The sequence below is a fragment of the Somniosus microcephalus genome, chromosome 13 (genome assembly GCF_052327205.1).
Source record: "Somniosus microcephalus isolate GS21.2 chromosome 13, FLI_Smic_1.0, whole genome shotgun sequence".
Lineage (NCBI taxonomy): Eukaryota > Metazoa > Chordata > Chondrichthyes > Squaliformes > Somniosidae > Somniosus > Somniosus microcephalus.
The window spans coordinates 42422262-42438345 of record NC_140999.1 but is presented as its reverse complement, the minus strand read 5'-3'; the positions used below and the strand labels follow the sequence as shown (position 1 = coordinate 42438345).

The following is a 16084-nucleotide window of genomic DNA, read 5'->3' as shown; positions in this document are numbered from 1 at the left end:
TCCTATATACAACAACAACTGTTTGCATTTATATAGCGCCTTTAACGTAGTAAAACATCCCAAGGCGCTTCACAGGAGCGTTATCAAATAAATTTGACATGCAGCCACATAAGGAGCTATTTGGGCAGATGGGCAAAAGCTTGGCCAGAGGTAACTTTTAAGGCGCGTCTTAAAGGAGGAGAGCGAGGTTTAGGGAGGGAATTCCAGAGCTTGGGGCCTTGGCAGCTGAAGGCATGGCCACCAATGGTGGAGCGATTGAAATCAGGGATGGTAAAGACACCAGAATTGCAGGAGCACAGAGATCTCAGAGGGTTGTAGGGCTGGAGGAGGCTACAGAGATGGAGAGGGGCGAGGTCATGGAGGGATTTGAAAACAAGGTCACACTCTTCCTCCTCCCTGTATCCTCACTGTGTTGCAATCCAGATGAATTGCATCATCTCCTACCCTAACTCATTCTTTCCAGGGCCTATCGCATTTCTTACCTCCCTCAGTCTTCCCATCTTCAAGCTTGGCATTTAATTACTGAGTTTTCAAAATTTATTTTCTTTGCTTTTCAACCCTGGTTGTGTCCTACACTGTGGGACTGGGCCCTTCACCTGGTGCCCTGCACTGTGGGACTGGGCCCTTCACCTGGTGCCCTGCACTGTGGGACTGGGCCCTTCACCTGGTGCCCTGCACTGTGGGACTGGGCCCTTCACCTGGCGCCCTGCACTGTGGGACTGGGCCCTTCACCTGGCGCCCTGCACTGTGGGACTGGGCCCTTCACCTGGTGCCCTGCACTGTGGGACTGGGCCCTTCACCTGGTGCCCTGCACTGTGGGACTGGGCCTTTCACCTGGTGCCCTGCACTGTGGGACTGGGCCCTTCACCTGGTGCCCTGCACTGTGGGCTCAGATCCTTGAGCTGGGCTTTCAAAAAATGTCTTCACCACAGCTTGAAATGCTGTTTTTTTTTTTATGGAGCGAGAGGTTTGCTTGCAGTCTGCATTAAGACCTAGGATTGTTTTATAGGTCACTGAATGGGGCGTGAAGAAACTCGGACTCGCACGTTATGCGGACAGACCTTCTGGGACATACAGCGGTGGTAACAAGCGGAAACTGTCCACTGCCATCGCACTGATCGGATGCCCGCCAGTCATCTTCCTGGTTAGTGAGTTGTCCTGTGATCCATGGCTGGAATTTCCTCCGCGCTTCTCTCACTCCGCCAACCTAACTTCAGCGGAAACCCCGTTTAGAAGCATTAATAGGGTTTCCGCCGCTCCTCCGTGGCAGTTACGGCAGCGGAGCGGGAGCAGCTTCAAGGAAATTGCCGGCCAATAATGTATGAATGGAATGAGGAAGCTGCTGAGGGTTCAAAAAGTTTAACAAAACCCTATTCCGAATGTTGGTGATGAGAATCACTCCTGTGGCGCAGTTGGTACATGCACCACCCAGAGTGGACCAGAGCCACACGGACCATGCAGGTTCAAGGGTCAATCCCTGCTCTGTTCGGAATTTATTGATTTGAGCCAGGTTGTCAACTGGGGCACTCCAAATTGCATTAGGGAGGAGAAAGAAAATCAGCCAAGGTTCCTGCTACTGTCGAGGACTGAAAGGGCGCGTGGCTGAGGAGAGGACCAGGCTCAGCTATGATTTCCCCACTGCTGAGCAGCCAACCAACACTCACTGCCTAGTCGCTCAAGCTTATAGGACATTCCAAGGTGTCCAAGGAGTTGTTCCCAGCTAGAGTCGCTGCCTTCAGGACAGGAGGGAGAATAGATGGTGCAGAAAGAGACATTGTCACCAAAGGACTATTTGTCATTCTCCTCTTCATTGACAGGATGAACCTACGACAGGAATGGATCCCAAGGCCAGGCGATTCCTCTGGAATTGCATCCTGAGTGTGATCAAAGAAGGGAGATCGGTGGTACTCACCTCACACAGGTCAGTGTGCAGTAACTGCGGCCATTGGAGATAAATGCATTGTGAAATGTTAGTGTTACCAAGCCCACATTCAGCCCAGCCTAAAATGAAGAGGTTTGTCAGCTGTGCCTATAGTTTGAGTACAGTAATTGCAGTGACTGAAAATTATATACCTGCAAATTAGGCTTTTACAATGCTCTCTTGATTTCTCTCTCTAGTGCATTTATTTAGGTGTATCGATATGTAGAATCCTCCACCCTCTGGTTCCCTTTTCTTTTGGTCAGTTTTGTGCTCATCAAGTTGAGGAGTGTTAATGCTGGAGAACGGAACAATATCAGCTTCAGGTTCCCAGTTTCAGCATCAAACACTCCCAGGTCAGATACACAGTGAAGCTTCTTGTACACTGCCCCATCAAACACTCCCAGGTCAGATACACAGCGAAGCTTCTTGTACACTGCCCCATCAAACACTCCCGGGTCAGATACACAGCGAAGCTTCTGGTACACTGCCCCATCAAACACTCCCAGGTCAGATACACAGTGAAGCTTCTTGTACACTGCCTCATCAAACACTCCCAGGTCAGATACACAGCGAAGCTTCTTGTACACTGCCCCATCAAACACTCCCAGGTCAGATACACAGTGAAGCTTCTTGTACACTGCCCCATCAAACACTCCCAGGTCAGATACACAGCGAAGCTTCTGGTACACTGCCCCATCAAACACTCCCAGGTCAGATACACAGTGAAGCTTCTTGTACACTGCCCCATCAAACACTCCCAGGTCAGATACACAGCGAAGCTTCTTGTACACTGCCCCATCAAACACTCCCAGGTCAGATACACAGCGAAGCTTCTGGTACACTGCCCCATCAAACACTCCCAGGTCAGATACACAGCGAAGCTTCTGGTACACTGCCCCATCAAACACTCCCAGGTCAGATACATAGTAAAACTCCCTCTATAACTACCACATTAAGCACTTCCAGGTCAGGTATAGCACAGGTCAGATACAGAGTAGAACTCTCTCTCTAACTGTCCCATTAAGTACTCGTGAACCAGGATCTGATCCCATTTAGGTGCAGAGTAAAGTTCCTTCTGCACTGTCCGGCCCAATAGTAAGCCCAACCTTGGTTCTGCTGGGCAAGTGGAAAGGGGAGGTGTTGTCTGTGGCGAGCAGCAGGCCAGGGTTAAATAGTGGAATGAATAAATATTCTGGGATTGTGCTTGAATATCTCCCGAAGATTGGGGAGTATTTGTACAGAACTTTCCCTTAGGAGATTAGGTGCAAGTTACACTTCCCCTCTCACACCATGTGAAGTGGCTTTGTGTGTTGATCAATGCATAAAGTTGCAATACAACATTTGGGTCTGAACTCAGCCCCACAGTGTTAACCCCTCTCCAGCAGCCTGTTCCATGCCACTGTGAGTCTGCAGTAGCTGTGATATAGCTCCTGCCCAGTATGACTCACTCAGAATTATCTGCAAAATCTGGTGGATCTTTTCAAAACTTTTACAACTTTGAGTGGAATGTTTCTGATGTTGGAAGAAAGCAATTCTCCCACCCCATCCTCTCCTGACTAAACATTACCCACCTGGGGAGTGGAGCTCTGCCCATGTGTCGAGCGTTGGATGGCCAGCGCTCTGTTGTACCTTGGTGTGGTCTGATTCTGCTTGGTTTGCAATATACAGCAGTACTTTCCAGCCAGGTTAGAAAAAAATCTACAAGACTGTCTGATCAGAGCCTCATCTCCTCCCTTCACCTTGCCCACCAAGCCAGACCATCCCCACTGCCCTAGCTCTGAACCCATGCCTTTCTCTAGTTTCACTCTTATCTCCTCTCCGAGCTCACGTTAACCATTAAAACCATCTCATGCTCCATTGACCCCATTCCCACTAAACTGCCAGCCACCCAACTTATCTTCCTGGCCCCCATTCTAGCTGACCTTGTAAATGGTTGCCTCTCCTCCGGTACTGTCCCCCTCCCTTTCAAAACTGCCTCTCCCCGGCCACTGTCTCCGGTTGAAGTCGACTGTTCATAAACTCAGCGTCCTATTTGACCCTGAGCTGAGTTTCCGATCCCACACCCTCTCCATCACAAAGACCACCTACCTCCACCTCGGTAACATCACCCATCTCGGCCCCTGTCTCAGCCTATCTACTGCCGAAACCCTCATCCATGCTCCAAACTCGACTAATCCAGTAATCTCCTGGCAAGCCTCCCATTCTCCACCGAGCTCATCCTAACTCGTGCCGAGTCCCATTCACCCACCACCCCTGCCCTCGCTGACTTACATTGGCTCCCAGTTCCCCAACGTCTCCAATTTAAAATTTGTATTCTCGTGTTGAAATCCTTTCATGCCCTTGTCCATCCCTATCTCCGTAACCTACTCCAGCTCAGCAATCTGTTGAGAACGCTGCATTCCTCTGCCGAGCCTCTTGTGCCTTCCCCCACTGCTTTTGCCCCACCATTGGTGACCGTGCCTTCAGCTGTCTAGGCTCTAATCTCTGGAATTGCCTTCCTAAACTTCTCTGCCTCTGCACCTCTCTCCACCTTTAGACCCTCCTTAAACCCCTCTTTGACCAAGCTTTTAGTCACCCCTCCTAATATCTCCTCCTTTTGCTCAATATCACTGTTTTTCTGATTATGCTCCGGTGAAGTGCCTTGGAATGTTTTCTCCATTGAAGGTGCTGTATAAATGCAAGTTGTTATATAGGTGGGGCGGGGCCTCGGCGTGCAGCCAAGCTTGGTGGGATGAGGCAATTCCAGTCAAGCAGAGGAGAGAGGTTGAATAAGATGGGACGCAGGAGAAAAATAATTTTAAAAAGGGGAAAAAATAGAACGCTTAAAGATTTTTTTTTAATTTTTTTAAAAGGCATCGAATGTGAGGATCTGATTGGTCCATGCTAACTACATGACAACACAATCCAATCAGCAATGTTAGCTCATTATAGGCACAAGATTTTTAATGATAGAGAGAGAAATTTTGTCTGGTTTGACTGACGACTGAGTAACCAATACCTGCAGTGTTTTGTAGCAGCAAAAGGATGCGTGTGTCTGATGGCCTTTTTATTCCTCGAGGTAGTATGGAGGAATGTGAGGCTCTGTGTACGAGGATGGCCATCATGGTGAATGGGCGATTCCGCTGTCTGGGCAGTGTGCAGCACTTAAAAAGCAGGTAACCTCATCCTCTGCTTTCAAATCAAACTATGATTCAAGCATGTGCCATTTAATGTGGTGTATTTTTGACACAAACCGAATATCAGGAGCTACATTAACATTCTGTGCCACGAAGATGAACCTCAGTCAGTCTTTGGATAAGTCAAAGCTATTCCTTTCTAACTCGTTGAATTCTTTTGTAAACCACTATCAGAAGCAGCCTTGTGAGGCCCTTGTTACACCAGTTTATTGAAATCACCAGAGAAATCTCTTTAGAGCTTTCTGTTAACCTTTAGACTGTCCCCAATCCAGGGGAATATCAGTCTGACTGGGCTGTCGGTATTTATTTAAAGTAGCTGGCTAATGCACTGTGACGCTGAATCAAACACATGTTACAGTAATAAAGTGATGCTCCTGCTGTTTGAATCACCTAGTACTGTAACATCAGTGTTTGTTTCAGCGTCACAGTGCATTTGGATAACTTTGGTAATCTGCACTCATTAATTGGATTAGTGCCATGTAATTCACTGCCAGCCACTCGGCATCTCCTGTACAATTAGAATGGCTCGCTCAGGATAAGCCAGTCTTTAAAAGCATGTTGATGGTGCTGGCCCCTACATGTCTGATGGACTGAATGTCAGCTTGTCTCAGTCGGTAGCACTCTCCCCTTTTGAGGGAGAAGGTTGTGGGTTCAGATCACGTTGCCGGACTTGAGCATAACATCTAAGCTGACACTCCAGCAGAGCATTGGTGGATGAGACATTAAACCAAGGCCCCAATCTGCCTGCTCATGTGGATGTTGAGCATTCCGTGGCACAATTCAAAGATCAAGCAGTTCTTCAGTAAACTGGCCATTCGTCACATTGCTATCTGTTGGACCTTGCTATGCACCAAATGGCTGCTTTGTTTTCCAATATAACAACAGTGACTGCACTTCAAAGTAATTCATTGTATGGAAACCATGTTTGGGAGGTTTTTGAAAGGCAGTAGATAAATACAAGTTCTTAAATGTTCTATTGAACTATTGCTTGGCCATGAACCTTTTTCCCATTTTTCTAAACTTTGTTTTTCTTTGGGGATATTTTTCTACAAAACTTTTTTTCTCTGCCCAGTTGACCTGATGCCTCTGTAACCAAGAGGGTGAGTACACATCCCACCGCCCGCCTTCTCTCTCCCCCAGCCCTCCCCCACCATGTCCCTTGCAAATGGGTGTTGGAAACTGGCCAGGCATAACTTTTCCCACTGCATCGTTTTTTTCAGATGTTACAGCCTCTCCCCTGTTCCAACGAGCTGGGATTCGGAGCAGGACTGGAACCTAGGACCGCCCCCGCCTCCAGCATGTGCCGTCGTGTGGCCCGTTTGTTCCCTGCGTTTTCACATGTGAATTATATTTTTGCAGAACATCGTCAGGGGAGGGGAGGGGGAGGAAGAATCAAAGCTGTGATGGAAGTCAAACTGAAGAAAACTGTTATGTTCATTAATAAATAGACATTCTTATTATGAACACAGCTTTTGCTAGCTACTTTTATTGAGCACATGTGGACTAGGTACAGTATGGTAGAGGCTTCCATCTTGACTGCTGCCTTGTGGGTAGCCTAGCCTCATGGGTAATGTAGTCTTAATATAATATATAGCTGGGTAGTGTGGTCTTATACATACAGCTATATACAGCTCTACTGCTCCACCTAGTGTCCACCACAGAATGACATGTTATTGATCACTACAAAAACTTTGAACTTTTGTCTGTTTTTGGAATTTTTCTGCCATCGAACTGATGAATCTTTGCCCCTAGGTTTGGAGACGGTTACACCATCATCCTGAGGATGGATAGCTCCACGCCGGACTTGCCTCCTGTCGAGGAGTTCATGGTGCACACGTTCCCAGGCTGTGTGTTGAAAGAGAAGCACCATAGCATGCTGCAGTACCAGATCCCAACTGGCTGCTGCTCCCTGGCCAAAATCTTCAGCGCCCTCATGACCAACAAAGAAAAGCTGAGGATCGAAGACTATTCCGTGTCTCAAACCACATTAGATCAAGTAAGAGCTCATTTGCCAGATACACCAGGGCGACGCTACACTGTAGCTCCTAGACCAGGGCCAGCACACCCAGGCACACTGTCAGCTCCCACATTGCTCTCTGGCCAGGGAAAGCAGAGCCCGGGATGTGCACACACAGTAATGATTACCAGCGTCCAAATGTCGACTCTCAACATTTTAAAGATTCAATGTGTTCATTTAAATACTTCCCAGGGCTGAATCGACAGGTAATTTTAAAATAGCTTCCAGTTATACTGCAGTGAGTGTGAAGCCCTGGAGCTTGCCTTCTGGAGACACCCATCGGATTGGATGTTCAGTAGAAATGAGATTGATCACATGAAAAGTTCCTCTGACCCCCCGCCCCCCCCCCCCCCCCCCCCAAAGCCAGTGCACCAACTGCTGCTGATAGGGTAGGAACTGCTGGGAGGGCAGGACCTGTTCTCAAGGTATTTCCCACCCCCACCCCATCACTGCTGTCTGCCCCCCCACAGCTCGTTCTGCCCTCCTCCCCTGCAGACCCAACCCCCCGCCCACCTGTCCATGCTACTCCAAGCCCCATTCCCTACTAATCTCAGACCACTCAATTCTCATCCCCACCTGCTATTCTGCAGTCCTTTGCCCGCGAGTTTCAGCGAGTGACCAGAGGGTGATTCTCCCACAGGTGGCCATGTTTGAGTCGAAGAAAGAGAACAATTCTAACAATATGGGGCTCACCGAATGGGTAAACACTTGAGAGATTTTAAACTCTTCTGAGGGGTGAATGCTTTGAACAGCACACAAGGGATGGGTGGGTGCAGCAGCTTATTTTCTGCCTTTTCCCACTGTCCTGACATCACATGGAATCACTAAACTATTGTGGTGCAGAGGTGGAAGGTGGTAGTCAAGTTTGTTCCCCACTCCTGAGCGGTCTGTCTGTACTGTGGCAAGTGGAGCCTGAGGACCAGCTTACAAGGCAATGGGAACATTATTGGCTTAATGAACAATATAGTGTACAGGAAACTTTGGTTTATCCGGAGGTTGTATGTCCGGAAACCTCGATCTACCGGCAGAAATCGGGAGCCGTTTTGTTAGGTTTTTTTTCTTCTCGTGGCTTTGTTTTCAACAGTCGGGCTCTGGAAAGTCTCTCTGAAGCTGTTGCTAAGCTACAGAGACACTTCCAAGGTACGGGCCGACTGTTTACAAGCTGTTGCTAAGCAACAGTGTTTGTTGTCAGATACGGAGATGAAAACCTCCGTATGCTTCAACATTAACTTTGTATGTCTGGCAGTTTTGATAGATCGGCAACAGCTTGGTCCCGTCGGTGCCGGATATCACAAAGTTTCCTGTATTTAATATCTGTACTGCCAGCTCCATTTAGGATTGGTCGCCCATGGCTTAGATGGTAAAGGTTGTGAATAACTGAGCCATTCAGGTCAGGAAGATCCCAGCTCTCAAGTTGGTGCTGACTGGTTAGCTCCTCACTGGTTGGGTGGGGGTAGGGGATGCTACAGTTGGCTCCAGTGCCCTGGGCCAGGGTGGGGAAATCACCTAGTGTCGCTAATCACTGTCTAATGATCCCTGCCGGAAGGTGGACGTGTGAACATCTAGTGAAGACAGGGTCAGGATCGGCGGTGATGCTCCTCATAGTTGAATAGCCGGTTGACATTCATTGTCCAGGTGCACAAGTGAAGAATGGCCCCTTGCGTGAGGTAACAGAGGATTGCCTGTGCTGGTAGACCCTTGTCCCAGCAAGAGTCAGCACTTTCAGGAAAGCGGAAGGAGAATTAAAATCCAATAAAATGTTCTAATATATAATTTATTTATATATAACATATATATATTAAAATAAACATATGTCTAATTGTTGGGCCTAGATTTTACATTTCCTGCTATTTTAACTCCTTCCTCTTCCTCATCCAGGTATTTGTCAATTTTGCCAAGGACCAAAGTGAGGACGACTATTTAAAGGACGTTGTCACGCATGGGCCACAATATAAGGACACAGTAAAGGGCATCACAAACTTTTTAGCAGATGAAAACATGAGAGAGAGTTCAGTATGATCCGGGTATGAGTAAAACCGCTTCCCACCTGAAGTGCAAACGGAAGATTCCAAAAAGCAGTAAGTTGAGGGCTGTGCCAGGACTGGACTATCTGTCACTGGACCATCGACGACAAACTCGTCTGCACCTCGACTCAGAACCTACTTTACCCTCCGCCCCCATTTCAACTTCCCTTTAATTAACTTCAGACAAAACAAAACTTTTATTCTTAACCTTAGTCCTTTCTGGATTTGTATGAACGATGATTCAAATGTACAAACGGATTTATTTATACTGTTTCTTTCGACACTTTTAGTACTTTTTGGGGGTTTTTTTAGCTCTTGCAGCTAAAGTTTACCTGGCACTTTTGTCCTGGAGTTTTCTGAAACAGAAAAAAAAATGAACGATATCACGACGATACATTGCAGTAGACCTCCGTTTATCCCACCTTAGTGGTTCTGCACTGCCAGAGTAACCCACAGTGTTTTGTGTGTTTGATGATCAAGGGTGGTATGCTGCCAGGTGAGGGGTAGGAGGGAGGAATCCAGGGGTTAAAGGATATTATGGGCGGTGGATAAGGTGTGAGGTGAAGAAAGGGTCATTTGGCCCATTGCGCTGGTCCGTCTGATGGTTGGAGGCTGCTGGCAGATTCTGAACTGCTGTTAACTGAATTATAGGTGTCAGCCTCGGCTCCATGGAGCCCCTCCCCATTCAACCCCGCCCACCCGCCTTGGCCACCCAAAATCAGGATGTGTGCTCTGTTCCATGTGCATCTGATTTTCATGGACTCAGTGGAAGCTAACCATGGCAATCCCTACATTGAACAGGATTCAACCACAGCACTCGCGCCTCTGAGTCAGAAAGTTGTGGGTTCAGTCCCACTCCAGGGGCTCTCACTGGCTCACCGCTGTTGCTGTTCTGAAATAAATTAATCTATTTTATTTTTAAAAAGCAACAAACAAATTAATTTTATCTCTTAAATTAACAAGGTACCTTTTTTTTACAATGGCTCTTTACAATTCAAGTCTGAATAAGAAGCGCTGCTTGGCCATGATTCCGACAGCCAGGCACAGTGTCCATATTGTGGGCCAGTGTTTGAAATCGCCGAGTCTTGTACCTGTTCTGGAAATGTCGACAAATGCACACGTTTTACTCCGAATCCAGATGTTGATTTGAGCTTTGGATTCTACCTCAAAGATCCGAGTTTATTTTTTTAAAGAATTGCCAGAGTATTTCCAGTACGCATTTCTGCAACTCTGAGCTCCCTCTAATCAATGAACTCTGTCAAAAGTTACAGCCAGCCCTGAGCGCGGGGAGAGAGTGCCCACCTCGCTCTCATTGACCAGTTCCTGTGGATGAATGTGTTTCGCACACAACTCCTGTTGACATCTCATTTAGCAGCTGGACGGACTGGAACCCACTTTTTACTCGAGGTGGAACTTCAAACCAGATCTCCCCCACTGCCCCCGCCCCCTCAAAAACCCACGAGGCCACACGAGCCCCTTTTCTTAAATATCTGCATTAAACTGAGTGATCACATTGAGCAGCAATGGACAGCTGGCCATTGACCAACATAAGTCGTGCCGTCCATTCTTGCTATCCGCCTTCACTCAGGCTCTAAAGATGAATGGAAGTTTCAGTGAGTTGCCTCAGTTACTAGGGATTTGCACTCCTATTACAAATCAATGCAACATGTCTGTGTGACTGGGAGATGAGCAGTCCATCGCGATGCCTCACATCCAGAGGTGTCAAAAGAACAAAGAAATACTGGCATTTTTATAGCACCTTTCATGACCTCCGGATGTCCCAAAGCGCTTTAAAATCAATGAAGTACTTTTGAAGTGTAGTCACTATTGTAATGTAGGAAATGCGGCAGCCAATTTGCACACAGCAAGCTCCCACAAACAGCAATGTGATAAGGACCAGATGATCTGTTTTAGGTGTTGGTTGAGGGATAAATGTTGGCCAGGGCAGTGGGAGAACTTGCCTGCTCTTCTTCGAATAGTGCCATGGAATCTTTTACATCCGCCTCAAAGGGAAGACAGGGCCTTGGTTTAACATCTCATGGTGCCTCCAACAGTGCAGCACTCCCTCAGTACTGCACTGGAGTGTCAGCCTAGATTAAGTGCTCAAGTCCCTGGAGTGGGACTTAAACTCACAACCTACTGACTCAGAGGCTACCATTGAGCCACACCTGTCACGAGTGTACTAGTAAGAAAGGACTTGAGACTGACTGACATTCATTGGTGTGTGTGGCCCTCACTATAAATACTGCCCTTGGGAAGCAACTTCACCCAAAGATGCATATTACAAAAAGGGTCCTTTTATTAGGGTGCTACATCAGAGTAACTGTGAGAGGTACTTGTATATTTCATGAGTGCTTTTAACTATTAATGGGGTGGAATTCTTTATGTACCTGAGCATCCAGGATCCCTGGCCCCAGTAGCACCACCTCAATCTTTGTTAACATCAGAGGCTGATGCATTCAGTTTAAAAGATATGTCACTGTGAAGGTTTGTTGCAGCTGGCTAGATGTTTCAAGGATGTCACACTTAACACTACTGGGGGGAATTTAACCCACTCCCACCACCACATGATGAAAACCGGATAGGGGGACATTTGAAATCAGGGCAGCAACTTATCCCCAGCAGGCAAAGTTCTATCTGCCAGAAGACAGTGGGGTACCGCTTTAAATATGCAGATCAGGCCCTGATGAAATCTACAATTTTAACCTGGTGTGAGTAGTGACTTCCCCGCCAGGTCAAACCTGCCGGGAGACAGAAGAGGCTCAGTGAGGTAAGTAAGTTGTTTTAGGTTTCTTTCTGGGCCAGGAGGAGCAGGAGTGCTCCTCTGGGCCAGGTAGGAAATCATGGGCCTTTCCTGCCCCAAGCTTCCCAAACATCGCCCCCCGCCCCAACGATCGTGATTGCCTGCCAACTCCCCGATCAAGATCAAGTGCTGGGGGCCATTCCAGCGGGTCCCTGGCGGCCTCCTCTCACCCGAGATCCTGCTCCTGCTTGCCAGATATTGGGTTCAGCCATGAGGCCCGACCGTTAAAATCGCACCAATAATGGAGTCGGGTCTATTGCCCACCTCAGACCTCCGCGCCCCCCCCCCGGCAACAATCTCATCCGAGTCAAAATTGAACCCTGCACGGCAGTGAAATTCATGCACGGGCCAGGGGCCACGTGCAGCCCAGCTCCCTGCACCTACGACCCTCATCACAGCTGCTACTCCACATGTCTCTGGGTGTCCATTCACAGTATCTTTAACTATGGCATGTTGACGGGGCTTGATTCAGTGCGGTTCCCCCTCTTACTGTCCACTTACTTTGAAAACAAAGGAACACTTGAGATGTGGGGCTATTCCAGTTTCCACAGAGCCAGTGAAAGGGCGCCACTAAAATAGAACTACTGGGCTTGTAGATTTTTTTCTTTCCCTGTGAGGAATGGCCTTCATTGACAAGTGCCCACAATAGGATGACCAATCAGGAGCTTGGTGTGTGGGGGAATCACGGGGGCCGACCCACATCCCATAACTCGGAGCAGGGTTCCTGCCTCTCGAGAAGGCATTGGTTGTGGCCTTTGACGAAAAGTCAGCGATACTGGTGCTCAGTCCTTGAAGTGAATTCCACCTTGGTGCTTGTTCGTGATGTATTGGTCAGTCAGTGGGCCCTACGCTCCATAGGTAAGTAGCCATTGAGGGTGCATAAGAAGAATTGAGTGGGACTGTGTGAAAATCCAGCTAATCGTAGCATTCCTGCGAATGAGCCCGAGCGAGGGTTTCAATCTTAAATTGGACATTTCCCTGTGGTACTGACGGGTGGTAAAAGAACTGCAAATAAACCAACACTTGAAAACAAGCTAATGTTTGAAATGTTACATTCTTTGCTATTTTGCGCTTCTGTTACTTTGCACTTTTGTATTTGAGATGGACTGTAATAAGCAGGAAATTAAGCAGAGAACAAAAAGCCATGTGTATATTGAAAATAAAATCACTATTAGCAGATTGTGAGCAGGGCGCTGAAAGGAGTCACAACACTGGAATTGTGGGTGAGTCAAGATATAATTCAGCTCTTTCCATTATCTCTCTGAAGGGGAGGGAAAGCCTGGAGAAGGGGAGGTACTTTTTGTTCAAAATACTGGCCAAGTGTGACAGAATTTTTTTTTAAACGGTCGATTTTCTTACCCGTATGGAGACCCGGTACCCAGTGGAGACGTCGTATCCCGTGGATCTGGAGCTCTTGGGACTGCTCCAAAGTCTTGGCCTAGGAAGTGTTTCCTATGAAGCTGCTCAGGAATGGTCCTTGCCACCGGAACGGCCTAGCAGGGAGGGAAGCCCAACTCGAGGGTCTCCACTCGAAAAACGGCAACCAAAATTCTTGACGATCTGTTTCTCCATAAAATGGGGGAAATATTTTGATCAGGAACTACTCCCCTGAGAGACTTTTCTTCCTCTTCACTTGCACAAGTTTAGGAACACAAGTAGCATTTAAGGATAAAATGTGACATCATTATTTTCTGAATATTCCGGAGGTTAGGGCTGAGGCTTGTTTTTGGGACAGTCTAGAAAGGAACCTCGTTCTGCATCAAGCCTGTGCTGAACCTGATCTGGGAGCACTCAGTCCTGCCACTGGATGCTAAAGGGAGTCAAATCTTTCATTCCCAGTGCCGACATCGATCAACGTGAAAACAATTTTGAGCAAAATGCCAGGTCTGACCCCTGGTCTGTGCTGAGTTAGCTGATTTTAACCAGGGTGACGGGAGGGGCTACAAATGGCCTCCGTGACCCCGCACTGGGCGTGGGTGGGAGGGGAAATCAGCCAGGGTTCCTGCTGCTGGCAGCCATCCAGTAACCCATGATGGAACAGGCAGGTTTGTGGTCAGGTGAGGACAGTATTGGACTTCCCCAGTCAGAGACACAGAGGCTGATCGTGACGCCTCAATTTCTGAGCCAGGTTGATCCACTAACTCGTTGTGACTGGGGATTGAGCTTGGCATCTTTGAAATCTAATGTTCATGAAATGTTATGGTGATGCTGATATGGAGTTGCTGCAGATCTATTCCAGATACAGTTCCTCAAAATCACATTCCAGTGTTCTTTGTCATTTTATGGGTGAGATACGGATACTTCTGGGTACACATTGCACAAGAATAAAGTACGTGTACCTGAGCTGGGTTATAACTCTCGAGCTGCTCTTAATGTTGCCTCTGTTCATGGTCCCACTCTATTATTATTGTATTGGGCAGTGTACAAAATTTCGACAAATGAAAATAAAGACATACACTGAGACAGTGCTTTGCCTCCAATATCTTCATTAATGGCTTGAGTCCATTGTGTTAAAGAGTTGAGTTACTGGCCGTTGTGCACTCTGTGTTCCACTCCGTGTATTTGAAAAAGGGGCCTGGAAATTGCGGTTGGAGGCTTGCCGCCCGCGAATGCCTCCAAACCGCAAGAAAATGCCGTACTTCCCTGATGGCTCCAGAGCTTTGGACTCTTGTGGTTCTGGGCCTGCGGACGTACGCCTGCGTAAAGCCTCACGTATCCCGGGGAGAATGCGGTTCGCAAGCGTCCCGGGGATCACGTGGGTCGACCCAACCATTGACAAAGGGGAATCCCCATTATGCTTATGGGGATTCCATTTATGTACAGAGTCCCCATAAGCATAATCGAAATCACCAAATAAATAATCACAGGTTCAAAATTAATTAAAATACCCTTTAATTAAACATATAAAATAAAAATTTCATTTTTTGAAAATTAAATTTAAACATATTTAAATGGGACAACAATAACCTAAACTAATTTTAAATGTAAGTGAATTTTAAATTATTTTTAAAATGTTAACATTTATTTTAACCCTTCCGCTGGTAAAAGAAGGCCTTGGGCCTGCTTTTACCAGGCATAAGGGTTTGGTAGGTATTCGCTGGGCAGTAGCTGGGCAAACAGCCCAACTCTGCGCCAGCGAAAGTGAATGTGTAGCGGAGGCGTACGATCTGTCGAGGCGAACCTTGACAGATTGCAAGTTCCGAGGTTTCGTGTATGTGCATCGCAAGCGGAAACCCGGAACTCGCGGGGCACTTGTGATGCTGTGCACACGCCGTCATAAAATCCGGGCCAATATTTCTCGTATGCCCAGATTACCCAGTAACTCTGCGCATTTTGTGGCAGAACAAAGGGTGCAGGGTACTTACTCAAATGGAGCATTATTTTATTCACAATCTAAGCTTCCTACTGCAGAACAAATGGTAGAATCCAAGGTCGCTGACTGGGAGCAAAGCGAATGTTTGCAGTCCCGCTCAACCTGGACTCTAACACAACTGATGAAGGTCTCTGCCCATATGGGTTCAAACTGCCCATCTGGTTGTCTGGAGATTTCTCAAACGTAAACCAGACATTTTTTTTTAATATGTGTATAATTGCATTTTTCACACGTGTGTCTCAGCAGGTGGGGATTATAACTGTTTTTGCTTCTCTTTGAATTTCTCGGCACTCTTATTTTGATTCTTCTGGCAAACCTCTCCTTCTCACCACTATTCTACCGGGATGGGTCTTACTTAACTGTAAATGCAATTGTCTCACCCAGCAAGATGCATTTTGGGCAACTATTTCCAGTTTATATTACAGTACATGGCAGAGAGAAACAAAATACACACATACACAAACTCACTGACTCACACACTCAAATACTCGCAGACTCTCACATTCACACACACTCGCTGACTCTCACATTCACACACATTTGCTGACTCACATTCACACACACTCGCTGACTCTCACATTCACACACACACACTTGCTGACTCTCTCATTCACACACGCACTCGCTGACTCACATTCACACACGCACTCGCTGACTCACATTCACACACGCACTCGCTGACTCACATTCACACACGCACTCGCTGACTCACATTCACACACGCACTCGCTGACTCACATTCACACACGCACTCGCTGACTCACATTCAC

The 16084-nt window shown here is 47.3% G+C and overlaps 1 protein-coding gene across 6 annotated transcripts in view; it reads left to right on the top strand.

Annotated features, from left to right (window-relative positions):
• The window catches only part of LOC147108271 (phospholipid-transporting ATPase ABCA1-like), a 177662-nt gene extending 163258 nt beyond the window's left edge, over nucleotides 1-14404 (top strand). For 5 of the 6 annotated variants that reach the window (XM_086004827.1, XM_086004831.1, XM_086004826.1 and 2 more), the window contains 5 exons: nucleotides 1010-1144; nucleotides 1818-1921; nucleotides 4984-5076; nucleotides 6850-7093; nucleotides 8993-14404. In XM_086004827.1, coding sequence (XP_085860953.1) covers nucleotides 1010-1144; nucleotides 1818-1921; nucleotides 4984-5076; nucleotides 6850-7093; nucleotides 8993-9133 — 717 coding nt within the window. In that variant the 3' untranslated portion in view covers nucleotides 9134-14404. Of the gene's footprint in view, nucleotides 1-1009; nucleotides 1145-1817; nucleotides 1922-4925; nucleotides 5077-6849; nucleotides 7094-8992 lie in introns of those variants that run through there. The other variant, XM_086004832.1, reaches the window with a different exon arrangement.
• Nucleotides 14405-16084: the final 1680 nt, after the last annotated feature.